Here is a 15,655-nt window from a genome sequence, read left to right as displayed (position 1 = left end):
AGACCCCAGCACTTGCGGGGGTAAGGAAAAGACACAAGGTCCGACGATTGCTGGAACAGAAGTGCGCGATTGGAGGACACAACAGAGAACGCGCGGCAATCGAGATCGAGAGCATAAGAAAAAAGCAGAATGTGTCAAGCAAGGCGTGTATTATAATAGGGTGAGGAGCGTGCTTTAAAATAAACACTAATGCTGCTGCTGCTGAAGACTAATTAGCAGTAAACGAAGCGAGGAGAATTATCTGTGAAAAAGTATTTTTATTCTCATAATTGATGGAGAACGAAATCGAGGTGGGGCGATATAAGGGTTACTATTAAGAACACATTCCTTTTGATACCATTTGATTGCCGCTTGGATGGTTTGAATCGGAATTGATCCATATTTTGAATACGTAAAGAGCTAGTGATTGCTTGAAAACAAAACATAGCTATATATGAAACGAAGCGACTTTTCTACTCGAAATATCCAGTAAAAACTTGTGATTCTCGGTTATATCGTGACTTTAAATCAGTTTTAAAATCTAATTTGTCTAAATTTATTGCCAATTCTCAATTTTAACTTTTGCGATAAAAAAGCAGCCTCGCTTTAAATAATGCATCGATCATTGAAGTTTTTATCAATACCTTTAACCTAACGTTGCTTGAAAAGAAAACGATTATCCGTTGCACTTCGCAGTTTGCACACGTGGTGGCAGTCTGGCATTTGAACATTTGCTATATAATAAAAATTAACAGCAAACAACGCTCGCGCCGGATGTTATGAAACCCCAACGACAACGTCTACCAAGCCCGGTACTGCTCACCTGGCAATTTATCGGTAGTATGTGTACCTACTTGTACCTTTTTTGCGCGTTGAGTCGCAGCGTCGCGCGGCGGTGTGACACCATTAATTGAATTTGCTTTGCCAAGTTGCTTGTTTGTTGGCGCAACAGATTTCGTGGAATCGGGCTCACCGTTTTTTTTTTCTCTCTCTTCACGATCAGACCAGATATTTAAAAAATCACCATCAACACGTGCTAATTCAGCGGAATCCACTGTGTATCGTGGTCGAATATCGGGCGGTTCGATTGGTTTTCACCCCACAGAGAGCGGGGCACACTGGCACCGCTCATTTGGCTGACCGACCAAACGATCGACCGGTGTTCGATCATTTGTCAGTGAAGGCATTATACATCACCCAGCAGGGATGGAGCCACATTATGCGCCATCGTAAAAAGAATACCGGGATTCTGTCGAGTCTGATGAGTCTATGATGTCAAGTGAGGGGGTTTGTGCTTAAACTGTAGAATGAAAGTGGCATTCAGAGATATGTACCATTAAGCTGACCATGATCAATATTTATTTATTTATTTATTTATTTACCATTTACACCAACAGGCTTGTGTATGCCCCAATGATGTGTACTTAAAACTAAGGTACAAAAGTATTGAACAACCTCGACAACTTTCCGTAACGAAACACTAAAATACAATGCAACTATAAACTCCACTGACTACAAGTTTATCGTTCAAATACAGACAACATGTATTACTTCTTATTTGTAACTAAACAGTGTAACAAATAACATAACAAAGCACATTGGAAAAACATTATAACAAAATAAAAAACATTTTAATCCCTCATGAAGTGACATATTTTACAATATAGAAACAAATTACAAAATGTCGGGTTTCCATGGGCATCTAACTTTTTTAAACTCTCGAAATCTAATGTTTTTAGGCCAAGTAGATGACATCATTGCGGCAGACTTCCATTTACGATATAATACTACTTTGAAAGAGACATAGTCAAGTGCACCGCAATCAACCCATCGTGGAACTAGTTTTCTAACGTAGATGCGCTCATTATCAAAGGTGCCCAAGCAGCGAGAAACCATAAGGTGCACTTCTTCCTCCGAAATGCTTCCATCGATGTTAGTCAGCAACAAGTCGAAGTTCTCGTCCACGCAAATCGAATCGGGTAACCGACTCGCAGTATCGGATGCGTTTGCTATTTCACTTGTTCCTCCTTCTTTCTGTCGCGATGAATTCGGTGTTGAGTGTCGTATCCAGGATGTCGTATCTGAGTGATTGTTCTCATGCGACGTGATCACCGACAAAATAGACGCAACTTTAGCTTTCAGTTCATCTACGTCACGTTGTAGTACGCACGTTGGCTCCGGAACGGTAGCGGCGATCGGTTCTTTTATTTCCTCACTATGTTCTTTCCTCCACTGTACGAATTCAACCAAACACTCGTCGCACATCCAACAGCTATTCTTGTTCGGTGGCGATACGGCAGCGAGCTCGGCAGTATTCAGTTTAACACAAGCAGCATGGTAAACTGCGGCACACAATGCATTGCAGTATATGTGCGGTTGGTCTTTTGTTACCACTGGAAGAAGGCACTTTTTACATTCCATAGCGAGATTCGTTGAACTAATTAATTGCACTTTTTTCGTCACAACGGTAGCCGATATGAACAACTAATATCACAGAAGAGTGCAGGCTATTGACGATCGTATTTTGAAAGATTCCTTCGGGATTTACGAGGCCGATTTCCACCAAAAATTAGCGTAAACGATAAGCGATACAGAATTACGCCCGACTGAACCAATAACAACCTTTGCAATGCCTTTGCAATGAAATAACCAAGTCTTAGCTATCGAAGGTGAGAAGATGGCAACGTGATGGTAAGAAAATCTCTCAGAATTCATGCTGGAAATCTTCACGAAAAAAAAAATGATGAAAAAAAAAAACTCGAGAAAAATAGAAGACACATTCTACCGTGACGTTACAACGTTTCCACGCAATCGTTGCCAGAGTTTCCACTATAACTCATGAATTCGATTGTAAACCTTAAAATATTTTTTCATATTCGGATTCCTTGTAAAATTTCTGATATATTTGACCTATTGAACAATTTGTTATCATCAGAAAAACGTGTTTGAAATGCGTATTTGTAGCGTGACGTTACAACGCGCTAGAATCCGACCCTCTCTACCGCGCAACCAACATCTTAAAACATCTGCTCGGATTTTTATGTTATTCTGATTTTTTTTCCACCATTGAAATTTATTGGTTTGTTCTTCAATTCAATGAAGTAAAACATATAAATTTCGGATTTGTTTTTGGATAATCGACTTTTACATTTCGTGACGTTACAACGCACGTTCAGTTTCAAACAGGGTTCTGCTCGCGTTGTAACGTCACGAAAATGCACATCATGTTAGAATAAGAATAATCAGCCAAATCTGCTCGAATTTTTGAATATATTACTGCATTATCTTTATTGCTTCAAGGGGAACCTTATGCTATTGAAAATCCGTTTTGTGATAAATGGCTCGGAGAGCCAAGTTATTGCTATCAGCAGTATGAATACTCCTTTATGAAGGTTAATGACACCGGCACTCATCTTCGGCTTAGTACCACCCATATTCTTCTAATTTTATCCCAAAGACTAGACCCCTGAGATCCATTAATTCGCACCGCCAGATATTTAGATTTTTCAGCATAGAGCTCATCACGCCGTCGAGATAAACACTTCTTCAATAATCTATACTATGTCATCAATTCAAGTAAAAACTCTTTAAGATGTGTGCGAGAATTTATTGAACCAAAGTCATACCAGAGGATTTGCATACCACTTACGATCCTAAGATTAACTTCTGTGATCTCAGAGACAAATAGACCTAACAAGGATAAAAAATCTTAATTACTTAGAGAGTTGGTGTCTTTCGCAGAGTTGTTTGATAAGTCAAAGACTTACAGCTGATTTACCATTGGACGTGAGATTTCGCTACTGGGCGACAGGGCGACGCTAATTAAAAGTTTATAATGGTTTGCAAAAAAAATTTCCTACAAGTTTTGACTAGTTGAGAAACTAACAGTCAAAATTCTTAAAGGTTTTGGTCACCGTTGAGTTGTAAATTTAGGGATTGTTGATTTTGTTCGGTGAACACCGAACAAAATCAACAATCCCTAAAACAGTCAAAATGTTAACATTTTTAAGCACTTTTCAAAAAGTAACAACTTTTCTTTTTTGAATAAATAAAATGTACCTGATTTTTCAAAATTTCAACTACCACTAGGCAAGTAGAACCTTAAACCAAACGACTTTGAAACGGAAGATCCTTAAAAAGTTAAACAACTCTCCAAGTAATCAGGGTCCTGCGATATATGAGTCGGTGATTCTTGTGATATCAAAGACAGACGCAACACTAACATAATTACCATCCTATATATTTTAAGATTCTTATTATTTAGACAGTTGGTGTCCTCGACAAAGTTGTTTGGCTGGTCAAGAACTTTCAATTAATTTCAATATGATTTCAAATCCTTCCACTAGGAGGCGCTAGAGGGCATACACATTTTTAGTTTCTTTTATATCAGGATACTGAATAATAAGAAATATTGTTGCTTTGGTAAAGTTATTTGGTAGATCAAGAACTTTCAGTTAAATAGCCGTTTGGATTTTATTTCTGCCGCACCGTGGCGCTAGTTGCAAATTTTCAAGAGCATACAAATTTTGTTTTATTTATCATGAAAACATTCTACAAGCCGCAACTCTAAAAAAATATCGAAAAATCTCAAATTTTGACTGATAGTTCCTCATCTTGTTATCTGTAATTGCTACAAATTTTGATTTGATTGGTTAGCTCTCCACAAAGATGGAGCGCTTCAAGCAGAATGCAGTAACAAATTTTGAAAACGACGTATAATCAATGCTACATCATTGATTATTCGTCGTTTTCAAAATTTGTTACTGAATACAGCTTTTTTTGACTTTTATATCTTGGGATCAAGTGAATCAAATCAAATCAATTTTTGAACATTTATGACTAATATATTGGTCTTTGATTACCATTTAATTCGAATACAATATGTCAAAAGTGAACAAAGTTCCAGCTTGTAGAACACTTTTTGAGAAATTCTAATCATTTGCCAGCTTTTACAAAATGGAAACTAGCGGTTTCTAGTGGCGAAATCTCGCATCTAATGACTTACCAAACAATTTTGCCGAAGAAACCGTCTTTCTAAGTAATCGGCGTCCTGAGATATATGAAATTTAAAATTTGTAAGTTCTCTAGAGCCGATTTTTGGTGGAACTTTAAACGAAACTGTCCATCAACTTTAAGTCTTTGATCAATCAAACAACTTTGCTGAAAACACTAACTCTCGAAGTTGTCAATACCCTGAGATATATGAGATGGTAATTTTGTCAGTGTTTTGTCTGTTTGACTCTGATATCATAGAAATTATCAGTTTTTCTTTTTTTCCTTAGTTTATGAACGGGCCCTAATGGTACGCAATTTATGAATGATATCTTGAAAAAGGGCTCATACACAACGAGACAGAAATAGCTTTGAATATAGAACTACCTTTGTCCACTGCAGAAGCCGTCCAAGCCAGAGAAATTTGGTTTTTTCCACAGAACTTTTTTTCGTGACGTTACAACGCAAACTTCAACCAGGTGAAACTCAGGCGTCAGTGAACCGATTTACTTTCTTTTAGCCTCATTTGAAAGATATTCTGGAGTACAAAGACCATACAAAATTTCAAATTCGAAACTTGTTCCGAATTTGAATAAATTCCATAAAGGTTGGTTTTCCGTGACGTTACAACGCCTTAAAAACCTACACTTTGACCAGTCTTACCTCAGAGTTGTAAAGTATTACATTTAAAATTCTTTGTGTGCTATGAAATCTACATTCATTTATCTGTTAATCATGGAAGACTTTTAAAAAATCAGTGCGTTGGTGTTTGAAGTACGGCAGCTTTAATGAATAGTGTGTTTAAATGCCTTAAAATCACGATTTTAATTGTTAATATTAACCGTCATTCAATAAATATTTATTGTAACATTTATATCATGTTGAATACATTTTTGGACGACAAGAGTAATGTAGAATGTTATAAAAATGTGAAATATGCCAAATTTAAATTTTGAAAAATGAGTATTGATGATACGGGGCCCGTAGAATGTGTCAGAAGTATTTAACCATTCTGGGCTACTTGAGGCTAGAAGTTAGCTTTCTAGGGATGATTTTTTAATAATTCAAACTATATGACATTTAACGTAGATCCGCGATGAATATTACTCTAAGTGTATTTTTTCTAAAAGTCTTTAAAATATCCTGAAACATCTTCGAAGATATCATTCGAATCCAAAAGACCATATCTGAGTTATTATTTTTGAAGAAGAAAATTTGTTAGTTGAATAAAAAAAACAATATTCAAGATGAAGTTTATAGTATAGTATAGTATGCATGCTGTCTGATGAAATTCCCACAATTTTCTCAAAGTTATTATCTGGGAATGTCCTAAATAAAGCAGAATCAAAAATTGAAAACTTTTCGTGATTTTTTTTAATAATTTCATAACAAGGAATAATATTTTTGAAACATAGGAGAATAGTCAAGTAGAACTGAAATTGTGTAAAATTGCATGTATATGATCAACGATCAACGATCAAATCTGACTATACATGTCAATGGTTGCTACTCCGTGATTGATCTGAGCTGGTACCAATTGCACTGAGATCCAAATGAATAAGGGCTGGGATACTCCACTTATTCTCAAAGTGCAATTTAAGCGGCTCATACATTTTGGATCAATAACGGCGCCGGCCACGTCCTTATAGTCAGTTGGGAAGAGAAAGGAATGTTAGAGTGTGCTGGTTGTTGCTACTAAAGACCGAGATCACCTCTGCATCCCCACAATCAGCACGGACTGGGGTATTTGTTAGATGGAAAGGATGGGAGATCTGGGAGTCACCGTTGGGTCGGTGATGCGATCCATGGATTGAGGGTTATTTATACTGTTCGTAAGGTGATACATCGTGTGGTGAATAAGGTGAATAAGGTCAAGCGGCACAGCATGCTTTGGTTGCATAACTTGTAGGCGTTATATACACTGTGCTGTGAGTGGAAGTTGGAAAATTATTAAAAATTACTGTAGGTTTGTCTCTTGGAACTTATGGGTATACATAGATAAATAAAACAAATGGAAACGATTCCTTGAGATGTTCTGTAGAAAAAAAAAACTCCTGCAGGTAACACCGGAAGGATACTGGGTAGCATTCCCACTCGCGATATCAGATTATTTGAAACTAGTAAAATTGTGCTACTTCTCGATGGTTCCAAATATCGTCTTTCGTTGTCTTCAAGGCATTCCCAAGTTTTCTGTAAAATGACTATGAAAAACACTTATTTGTAGAATTTGTACGAGAATGCTTTAAAAATTGAGCACCAGCCTATAAAACTTTCAATTAAATATATTGAACCTAGGTATTATCATTTTCTTGACATTTTCAGCTCTCTAAAAATATCTGCATTATTAATTTTTAGAACTTTTTTTTGATGCCTTTAATTGATTTCAAAGATATTTAATGATTTCACTTTTTTTGACAGTTGTGAAACTGTTTGACAGCTCCGTTCAGTGCAAAAGCCGCCGAGGAGTGATTCACTTAATCGTTCCTATACAAACCTATAGATGGGTTATAACTCTTTTTTAGGAATCAAATATTATACAAAATCGGATTGAGATCCAGTTTTGCACGCCCATTTATAATATACATTTGTCTTAATACCGCTGGAATCCCATTTGCATGGAAACGTAAAAAAAAACAAAAATGGTAACCTTAGTGCTCAAGTAGTCCCACACATTAGCTATATGTCTCGCTATCTGTATAGAAAAGTGCATAAAAAAAAAATACGGGTGGATTTTTTTAAAGATGTTATAGAGAAACATTGAATATTTCCTTGAAAGCTTGAAAGAACGAAAATGTTACATAATGGTATTTAGTTTTAAGTTATCGTTTTCCAAACAGGTGGGAAAATAAATGTTGCATATGAGTAGTAAGTTCCTAACAAAAACAAAGTCCAAGAGCAGGTGAGTTTTTTGTTTGATAACACTAGTTCACAGAATTTTTGAATGCAGTAAGCTGATGATCTTCTTTTGTGTAGAATCATGCTCAAAAACGTGAAGGAAAACAATTACATTCTCAGTAATCAATACTCCGATTGAGCTAAAATTTTAACTGTAACACACTTAGATGTTTTAAATATAACTTGAGAAATTATTTCTAATATTCATTAATTTTTGCAAACTTTGCTAAAATTCAAGAAGTATGTCCCATATACTCACCAAAACCTTGACGTCTATCAGTCTGATGCAAAAGTTGTGTTCAGATGAACAAAAAATATTGTATTTAGCTTTCTAGACATGCGAGAATGTTGAAAATTGGTTGACTGCACGATTTATTAAAAAAAAACTGTATAGCTCGATATACAGTACGGACCCGATTTTGTCAGCCCCATTTTGCGACGAACTTTTTGTTCTCACTATCTAACGGTCACCAATTCAATGAAGATTATCTTGAAACTTCTGCTGAAAGGCAGATCATAGAGGGATAAAAAAATGTGAATATCTGTTTAGATTTTTTAGGGTAGCAAAAAATGTGTTCCGGAAAGGGGCCGACAAAATCGGGTCCCTTATGTATAGGTAATAGGTATAGCACTTAATTATGCATCAATAATTTTGATCGTTGATAGTTCACGACTTTCGGTAAATATTGTAAATAAATGCAATCCAGACTTCATTTTGTACATTTTTTTCGGATTTCTCTTAACATTTTCTTTTAGCAGTTTTTAAATTTCCTAGTTTTCTTTTGATTTGAGTGTAATTTTATTAAGCTGAGATCAATCATGGAGGATTGTTTGAAGACATTTTTGATAAAATCGAAGTTAAATAGCATTTTTGATTTTTTTTTGAAAAAAAAAATAAAAAGATCATGAAATAAAAAACAGAACATCCATTGTCTTTTACAGAAGATCGCACCTATTTTTGTAAATATTGGAAATGTTGAAATTCCGTTTCACATCTCAAACCCAGGAGCTCTACAAAGGAGCCTTAAATTCTCATAAATTGTATGACATCGGTTTGAGTTTTCCTATTTTTCTTTTCTTTTTAGTTGGTGAGTTTTCACACTTTCAGAATTTTCAATTTTTTTACATCTCACACCTCCCTCTCCCTCGTAGATATTGATACATTGAAGTTCAGTTCGAATATTTGTTAGAGCTCACTTGGATCCTTGAACTATGATGAGATGATTTCATATTCTGAATTTGCACGTGATTTATGGTGCACAGGAATTAATTTGAAGTTTGTAGGGTAGTAACCTTGTCATTGTAGTTGCCAGCTTAGAATAGCACTACGAACCACTTGTTCCGGGGGTAAAAGTCCACCAAACAGTAACCCCAATCCAAGGTGTCAGGCGACCCGTGCTGATGGATGAATGGTTGAGTTTCTTAGTACAACAGATACTGTTACGAGTGTAGACCTGAAGTCCTGAACTCCAAGGTAGTTTGACTGACCTGGAATATCCCTATAGCGTCTATAAATGGCCTTGTAAATGTCAAGAGCTTCATGGATCCCAGTAGCTTATGCAATGCTATAATTGTGGTGGAAATACAAAAAAAATATGCTTGTAGATTTGAAGGACTTCACTACAGGACAGTTTGGAACACCTAGAACATCCCAGAATATAAAACACCTTTTGATATTCTTGACAAAGGCTAAATGGATACATATAAACGAAACCCACATCCAAGTTCTGCTTTTAGAACAACTGGTATGTCAATGTTTTCGTTTTTCCAAATTTCATGGTGTTCAGGATGTTCTAGGTTATCAATGAAGTCCCAAATACAAATATTCCAATTTTTCCCTAATAGAGGACTCAATTTGCAACAACTTTGCCGAAGACAGTATTCTGTTTTATCGAATGGGTGAATTGAAACAGCCGTTTCTATGTTGGGGTCATATATGACCCCTCCGGCTCCAAAAAGTTAAAAAATGCTCGATCTTTAACGGAGCCCGTATCGTGGGTAGATCACCTTTTTGGGTTGCGTTGCGGCGAAAGATTTACCAAACCGAACCCCAATCCTAACTGCTTCCAACGGCTTTAGGACAGAAGGTCAAAGGACAAATCGTCGAAAGACAAAAGGTCGAATTGGACAAAAGGTCGAATGGGACAAAAGGTTCGAAAGTACAAACATTTTAGTAGACCAAGTTACCAGCTGATGTGTCTCAATGATAAGACAAACATATTTGATGAACCTCTGTTATCGCTGTATATCATATGTATTTCAGCCACTAACATTTCTATAGGAAGTTTGTCCTTGTTTTGTTTATATACTGTTCTTTCAAGTTGTGTTAATGAAGTGGTTATTGGCAATTTTATTTGATTATTTGTTCAGAAATTATTCCTTCTTAAAATTGTAGGCTGTTCTTTTGACTTTTGCTACTAAAATAATTATTGACTCTTAGGTACTTATTTTCCAATTAGAAATTTTGCCTTTTTATTTTCAATAGCTGTTCTTTCTAACTATACTGCTGAAATATTCATTGACGGAATATGCTTAGTGATCATCCTCTCTTGGATTGATAGGTAGTTCCTATTAATTATACTGTATAAGTGAATAATTTCGTTTTATTTGCTCATATAATACCCCGAGATTTGTCCTTCTCTAATTCAAAGACTGTTTGGCTTTACAAAATCGCTGTTATGATTGGAGTTGCAAATGACAATTTCAATCTATGATGGATCCTTCTTCTACCCATTGACTGTTCTTTCAAGAAATATTGTGTTCTACATCTAACTTCAATGAATAACATTACGGTAATAAATTACTGCATAGGTATAGGTAATGCAATTTCTACTTTCCTAGCTGAAATTGATGAATAAATTTGATATCACTGGTTCTATTATTTACCGGAATTTCAATCGTCGTTTTACTGTCGAACTCTGATCACTTTTACATGCCTTCCAATTGCACTTTAGTCTATTTATGTTTTTGCCCCATTCGACCTTTTGTCCATTCGTCCTTTTGTCCCATTCGATCTTTTGTCCATTCGACCTTTTGTCATTCGACCTTTTGTCATAGATTCGTTATAAAACATGTACCGTTGGTAGTTACCCGACTAGTAAATTATATCAAGTATATATCATATTGTGTTATGATGTTATAATATTTTTCTATAACTAATTATGTTATAAACTAGATGCAGGATGATGTTAAAATAACTAAAATTGTAACAAAAAGTACTGTAGTCTAATCAAGTTTATATCCTATTTTGTTATGATCATATCAAAATTATAACAAAATGTGATATGAATTTTAGCCTCAGGGTTACTAGTTTCTATCAAAATTTGATACAATTTTGTAACATAACATTTCAAATGTCGAAGACTTAAAACTAAATTATAATACAATGAGTTATAAAACAACATGTGTAACATAATGTGATATAATTGAGTTATGGTATTTTGAAAACACCAAGGATGTTGAACATGATTATATCACAATTAGTTATGAATATCATATTTTGTTAGGATTATGTTTTATTTTTGTTACAATTTCCTATTCGGGTAGAGTAACAAAAATTCTAACAAAATTAGTTCCAGTTAAAACAATAATATAACAAGTTGAGATATAATCATAACAAGATTATATCAAATTTTGTTAGACTAAACTTGTGAAATCATATCAAAATTATAACAAGTTCTGTTATATATTTCAGAACAAATTTCTGACAAGTTTTCTATAAATCTCTTGACTAGAGTGCATAATATAACAAACGCTGTAATATATATGTTTAAATAAATCAAGCAAGTTTTGTTATTATTTTGTTACTTTAATTATAACAAAAGTTTATAGAAGATAGTTATGAATATTCACATGTAAAAATCCTTACAACAGATTTATATTATCTGTTATTTCATGTAACTTCTAACAACAGTTGTAATAATTCTGTTATGATCTTGTTATGTGCTTCTGGTCGCGCCCTCTTGGGATTTTGAAATGAGTGGAGCTGTCAAGCAGTTCCCCAGCAGTCAAAAGGTGATTTAAAAATAAAAAAAATCTTGGAAATTGATTTTAGCTAAATTAAAATTAAAACTTCTAAAAATCGCAGAAAAATATGCTCTCTCTTTTAAAATAAAAACAAACATTGATTTTGTTATTTTAAGAATCCAAAGCTGAGGTCGTTCCTTATTTTTCAAAAAATCGAAATGTTAAAAGTTCTGTATTGGAAAATGGTCGTTTTAACTAAAACAAATCGAAGTACCTGAAGGCAAAGTGGACCCTCAAGGGCCCAAAATTATACAAAAATGTATGTGTCTTAAAAAACATGAACTTTTTTTGACGAAAACATTTCCAAATTTTATGAAACTGATGATTTTACCTCTTTTTTTTAATTATTGGCAAACAAGTACTTAAAATTCAGCATATTTACCCTTTGTTTTTTTATTCCGAAGAAAACCTACCACATTTTGCTCAATAATTTGAAAACAAGTGGAGATATCGCAGTATTTTTTGGAAAAAAAATCATATTTTTTAGCTCCCTACATTTTTTGAGAACGGGGAAGGGCTTTCTCAGTCTTCGAATCAAGGACGATTTTTATCTTCAATTTCGACGTTTCGGCCCAGGGATTTGACCTTTTCCAATGGTCGTAGTGGCCAAATTCCTAGGCCTAAACGTCAGGAATATAGATAAAAATCATTCTTGATTCGAAGACTGAGAAAGTCATCCCCCTTTCCATCAAGTATCCAGTCGTTAAATCCTATATTTTTGGGAACTTTATGTCTATTGCAGGTCTACTAAGTCATGAAATACGAACTTCAAATATTTACACGATATCGTTTTTAGTTCAAACGATCATTTTCTAATATAAAACTTTTAACATTTCGAATTTTTGCCAAATAAGCAACGACCTAGTGGACAAGGGGGCACACTACCCCTTTCCACGTTGGCCACGCCTATGAACCATTCCAGAACCAGGTGAGTCAAACAGTATGATGACTCATAGAGGTTGATAAAATAATGACCCAGTATTTGTACATCCTTCTAGTCGGGAACTCTGCCGTTAACTGCGTACCTTTCGAACGGTTTCGTTCAAGGCGCTAATGCTGCGCCCCAATTCGACTGACAGAATGAATCGCAGATCGTGTAGTGCTGATGATAAATTTACTGCGTTCGCAGCCCCGGCAAATCGAAATTCAAAACTCACGCGGGTCATTTTCTCTGCATGCAAAAATTCGCTCGCTAACCTTAATTAAAACTCGAGGAGCTCCTTATCTCGCGCAATCTACTCACGGTTGGTTGGTCGGCGTTGAGCCACAACACAACACGGTCTGGTGTCTCTGGTGTGGAGTGGAGAGTATGAGTCCGCCGGGGTGCGTATTTTTGCCGCAGTTGTCGGCAAATTCTTTTTGGAGTTCGATTTGTTGTTCCAACGCCCCAAGAGTGGAACCCCCAACTGCTTGTTTGGGTAATGAGCAACGCGGATTGGTGAGTTGAAGCGGTGGCAGAGGGAGGAAACGCGGGCTGTTTTCACGCTTCAGATTAATGAAGCTTCGGCGTGGTGGACCAGCAGCACGAAATATGCGTGGTGTGAATTGGGTACCGTACGATGGGGTAACGTTTATCGGGAACTCGCAAATACATACTCAAGATGAAACATAAGCTAAGCATCAAAATACTCATGAATCTTAACCTCATTCTACGGTACACTTTGTGCACTCGCTAAATAAGGTCCCGGATAAAAGGTGAACCAAAGAAGCACTCGGGAGGGTGCGCGATAGAGCGCGAAAACCGTTCGGGCTCCGGGGGAGCAACCTCGCATGGGGATTGGGAAGGTGGACGGTCAGCCATCATCACGGAGTTGTTTCGACCATTGACAGCTCCATGAAATATGATATTTCAAATGACCTCACCGAAAATCGTTGTTTAATCATTTTTTTTTCTTGCCTGTACCGGCGCGGCGATGATGGCCGCGTAGCTTTTCTTTACAAGAGGTTTACCCGGGATGAAAGAGGCGCGGGGCGGTGGTGGTAGTATGCGGTGAGAAAGAGACAGTGATTGGGTTTAAGATGAAAGTATTGTTGAAGCGTTTGAAGGATGTTTATAGTGGAGTGGATCGAAACAAGATACAGATTATTGAATTTTATCGACCAGCGGAGAAAGATGATCAGAGTGTTTATCTGAAAGTTTTTTATTTTATTTTTGTAATAAGTACAGCTAATTCTTCATGGTTTATCTGAAAGAGAATTTATCTAAACAGATGATCCAATAAAACAATTTTGGTTTTATAATGGTGTAGAATTAAAAAAGAAGTTCATACATGTGATACATGAAATAAAAAATAAAAAATAAAAGGCAAACTCGCGTGTTATGCCTCGAGTATGTGTGTATGTCAACAACGTGATGGTTACTCATGTTTCTCAACAAAGTACCAGAGATGTAAGTTCTTTCACGGCTGATGTATTTCTTAAAAACGTCAACAGAAAATACATACATCGTTTGGTTAATGTATCGCATGACGAACCATATTCTTCGGAGAGGAGCGGACCTGGTGTGATAGTTAGAACACTTGACTATCACGCCGAGGACCTGGGATCGAATCCCACTCCCAACAAACTCACAAAATGTGGATTCTTCCTTCAGAAGGGAAGTAAAGCGTGGGTCCCGAGATGAACTAGCATAAGGCTAAAACTCTCGTTGATACAGATAAAAAAATCCTTCGGATACTTTTGAACAAGTCGTCGTATACAATATTAAAGAGATTGAAACTAACGTCCGGTTGGCTCACAAAGCCTATAAAAAGCAATCTGAAGATCAAAGCATTCCAGTTTGAATAAATTCAGTTGGGTAAACAAAATCCTTACAAAATCTAAGGATTTCCGAGTGAACGAACTTCGTTTGCCAAATGACGATTTTATTTCCTACGACGAGAAAGTTCTAGAGCTCCTATAGTCACAGCAATAAAGGTGTGAATATTCAGCATTTTACAACAAACCATCAGGTATATCTTTATGCTCCGGTATTATTCTGCACAGGTAAGAAATCTTTGCGCTGATTATGGGTGAACAATCATCATCATCATCATCATCATCATAAGATGACCCATGTTCGATTTCTCAGAATATGCTGTCCCATGTTATTTTTTTACAACAATTACTGTTTCTTGGTCAAATTGTTTTGTCAACAGTTATCCTATGTTCAGTTTATATGCATAAAAAGCTGTACCACGAATGATGAAGAGTGATAAGTTGGCAATGTGGAATGATCAATGAGAAGGTAAAATAGTTATAAGCATTTCACCATCCTAGGCTGCTTGACAAATTTTGAGGTAGGAAGTCAGCCTTCTACAGGAAAATATTTAAACAACTCGAAGAGTAGAGTTTAGGAAAAAATTGAAATTATATGGCATCTAACATAGATTCATGATGAATTTTACTCTCAGTGATTTTTTATTCTTAGTGCATGTACAAACATTTTCGAAGACATCATTTCAACTCAACAAGCAGTTTTCGAGTTTTAAATTTTATCAAGAAGAAAAAATATTTTCTTTCATATGCCCTTTTCAATAGTTGGGTGAGGAAAAATGTTTATGTGTTGATGCAAAAGTAAAAAATGCAACGTAATCCAGTGCATGAACATTCAAAATAAAATATCGTGTCAAAAATTTCATGTTTTTTCGTGTTTTGGGCGGGAAATGCTCCTCAGGAAAACTATCAGTTTTGATAGTCTCTAATAATCTCCAAGGAATATATCCAAAGATTTCGTCATGGTTTACTTACAAAAATCATATTTCTAATTCTGGGAAAAAATCCA

General features: G+C 35.7%; 2 protein-coding genes across 2 annotated transcripts in view; both read right to left on the bottom strand.

Moving 5' to 3' along the window:
- The window catches only part of LOC115266987 (epidermal growth factor receptor), a 394,905-nt gene that overhangs the window by 136,221 nt on the left and 243,029 nt on the right, over window positions 1-15,655 (bottom strand). The gene's annotated exons all lie outside the window — the stretch shown is intronic.
- Window positions 1,341-2,478, bottom strand: LOC134288965 (uncharacterized). Its single transcript, XM_062854904.1, has one exon. The coding sequence runs from the start codon at window positions 2,398-2,400 to the stop codon at window positions 1,654-1,656; it is 747 nt and encodes a 248-aa protein (XP_062710888.1). The 5' UTR covers window positions 2,401-2,478; the 3' UTR covers window positions 1,341-1,653.

The sequence above is a fragment of the Aedes albopictus genome, chromosome 2 (genome assembly GCF_035046485.1).
Source record: "Aedes albopictus strain Foshan chromosome 2, AalbF5, whole genome shotgun sequence".
Classification (NCBI taxonomy): Eukaryota; Metazoa; Arthropoda; class Insecta; order Diptera; family Culicidae; genus Aedes; species Aedes albopictus.
Note: the sequence above shows the minus strand (reverse complement) of the source record. Positions and strands in the feature narration are given on the sequence as shown.

What these genes read in the sequence shown, in the direction of transcription:
- LOC134288965 (XM_062854904.1), bottom strand. Translation starts at nt 2,400, where the DNA reads ATGGAATGTAAAAAGTGCCTTCTTCCAGTGGTAACAAAAGACCAACCG.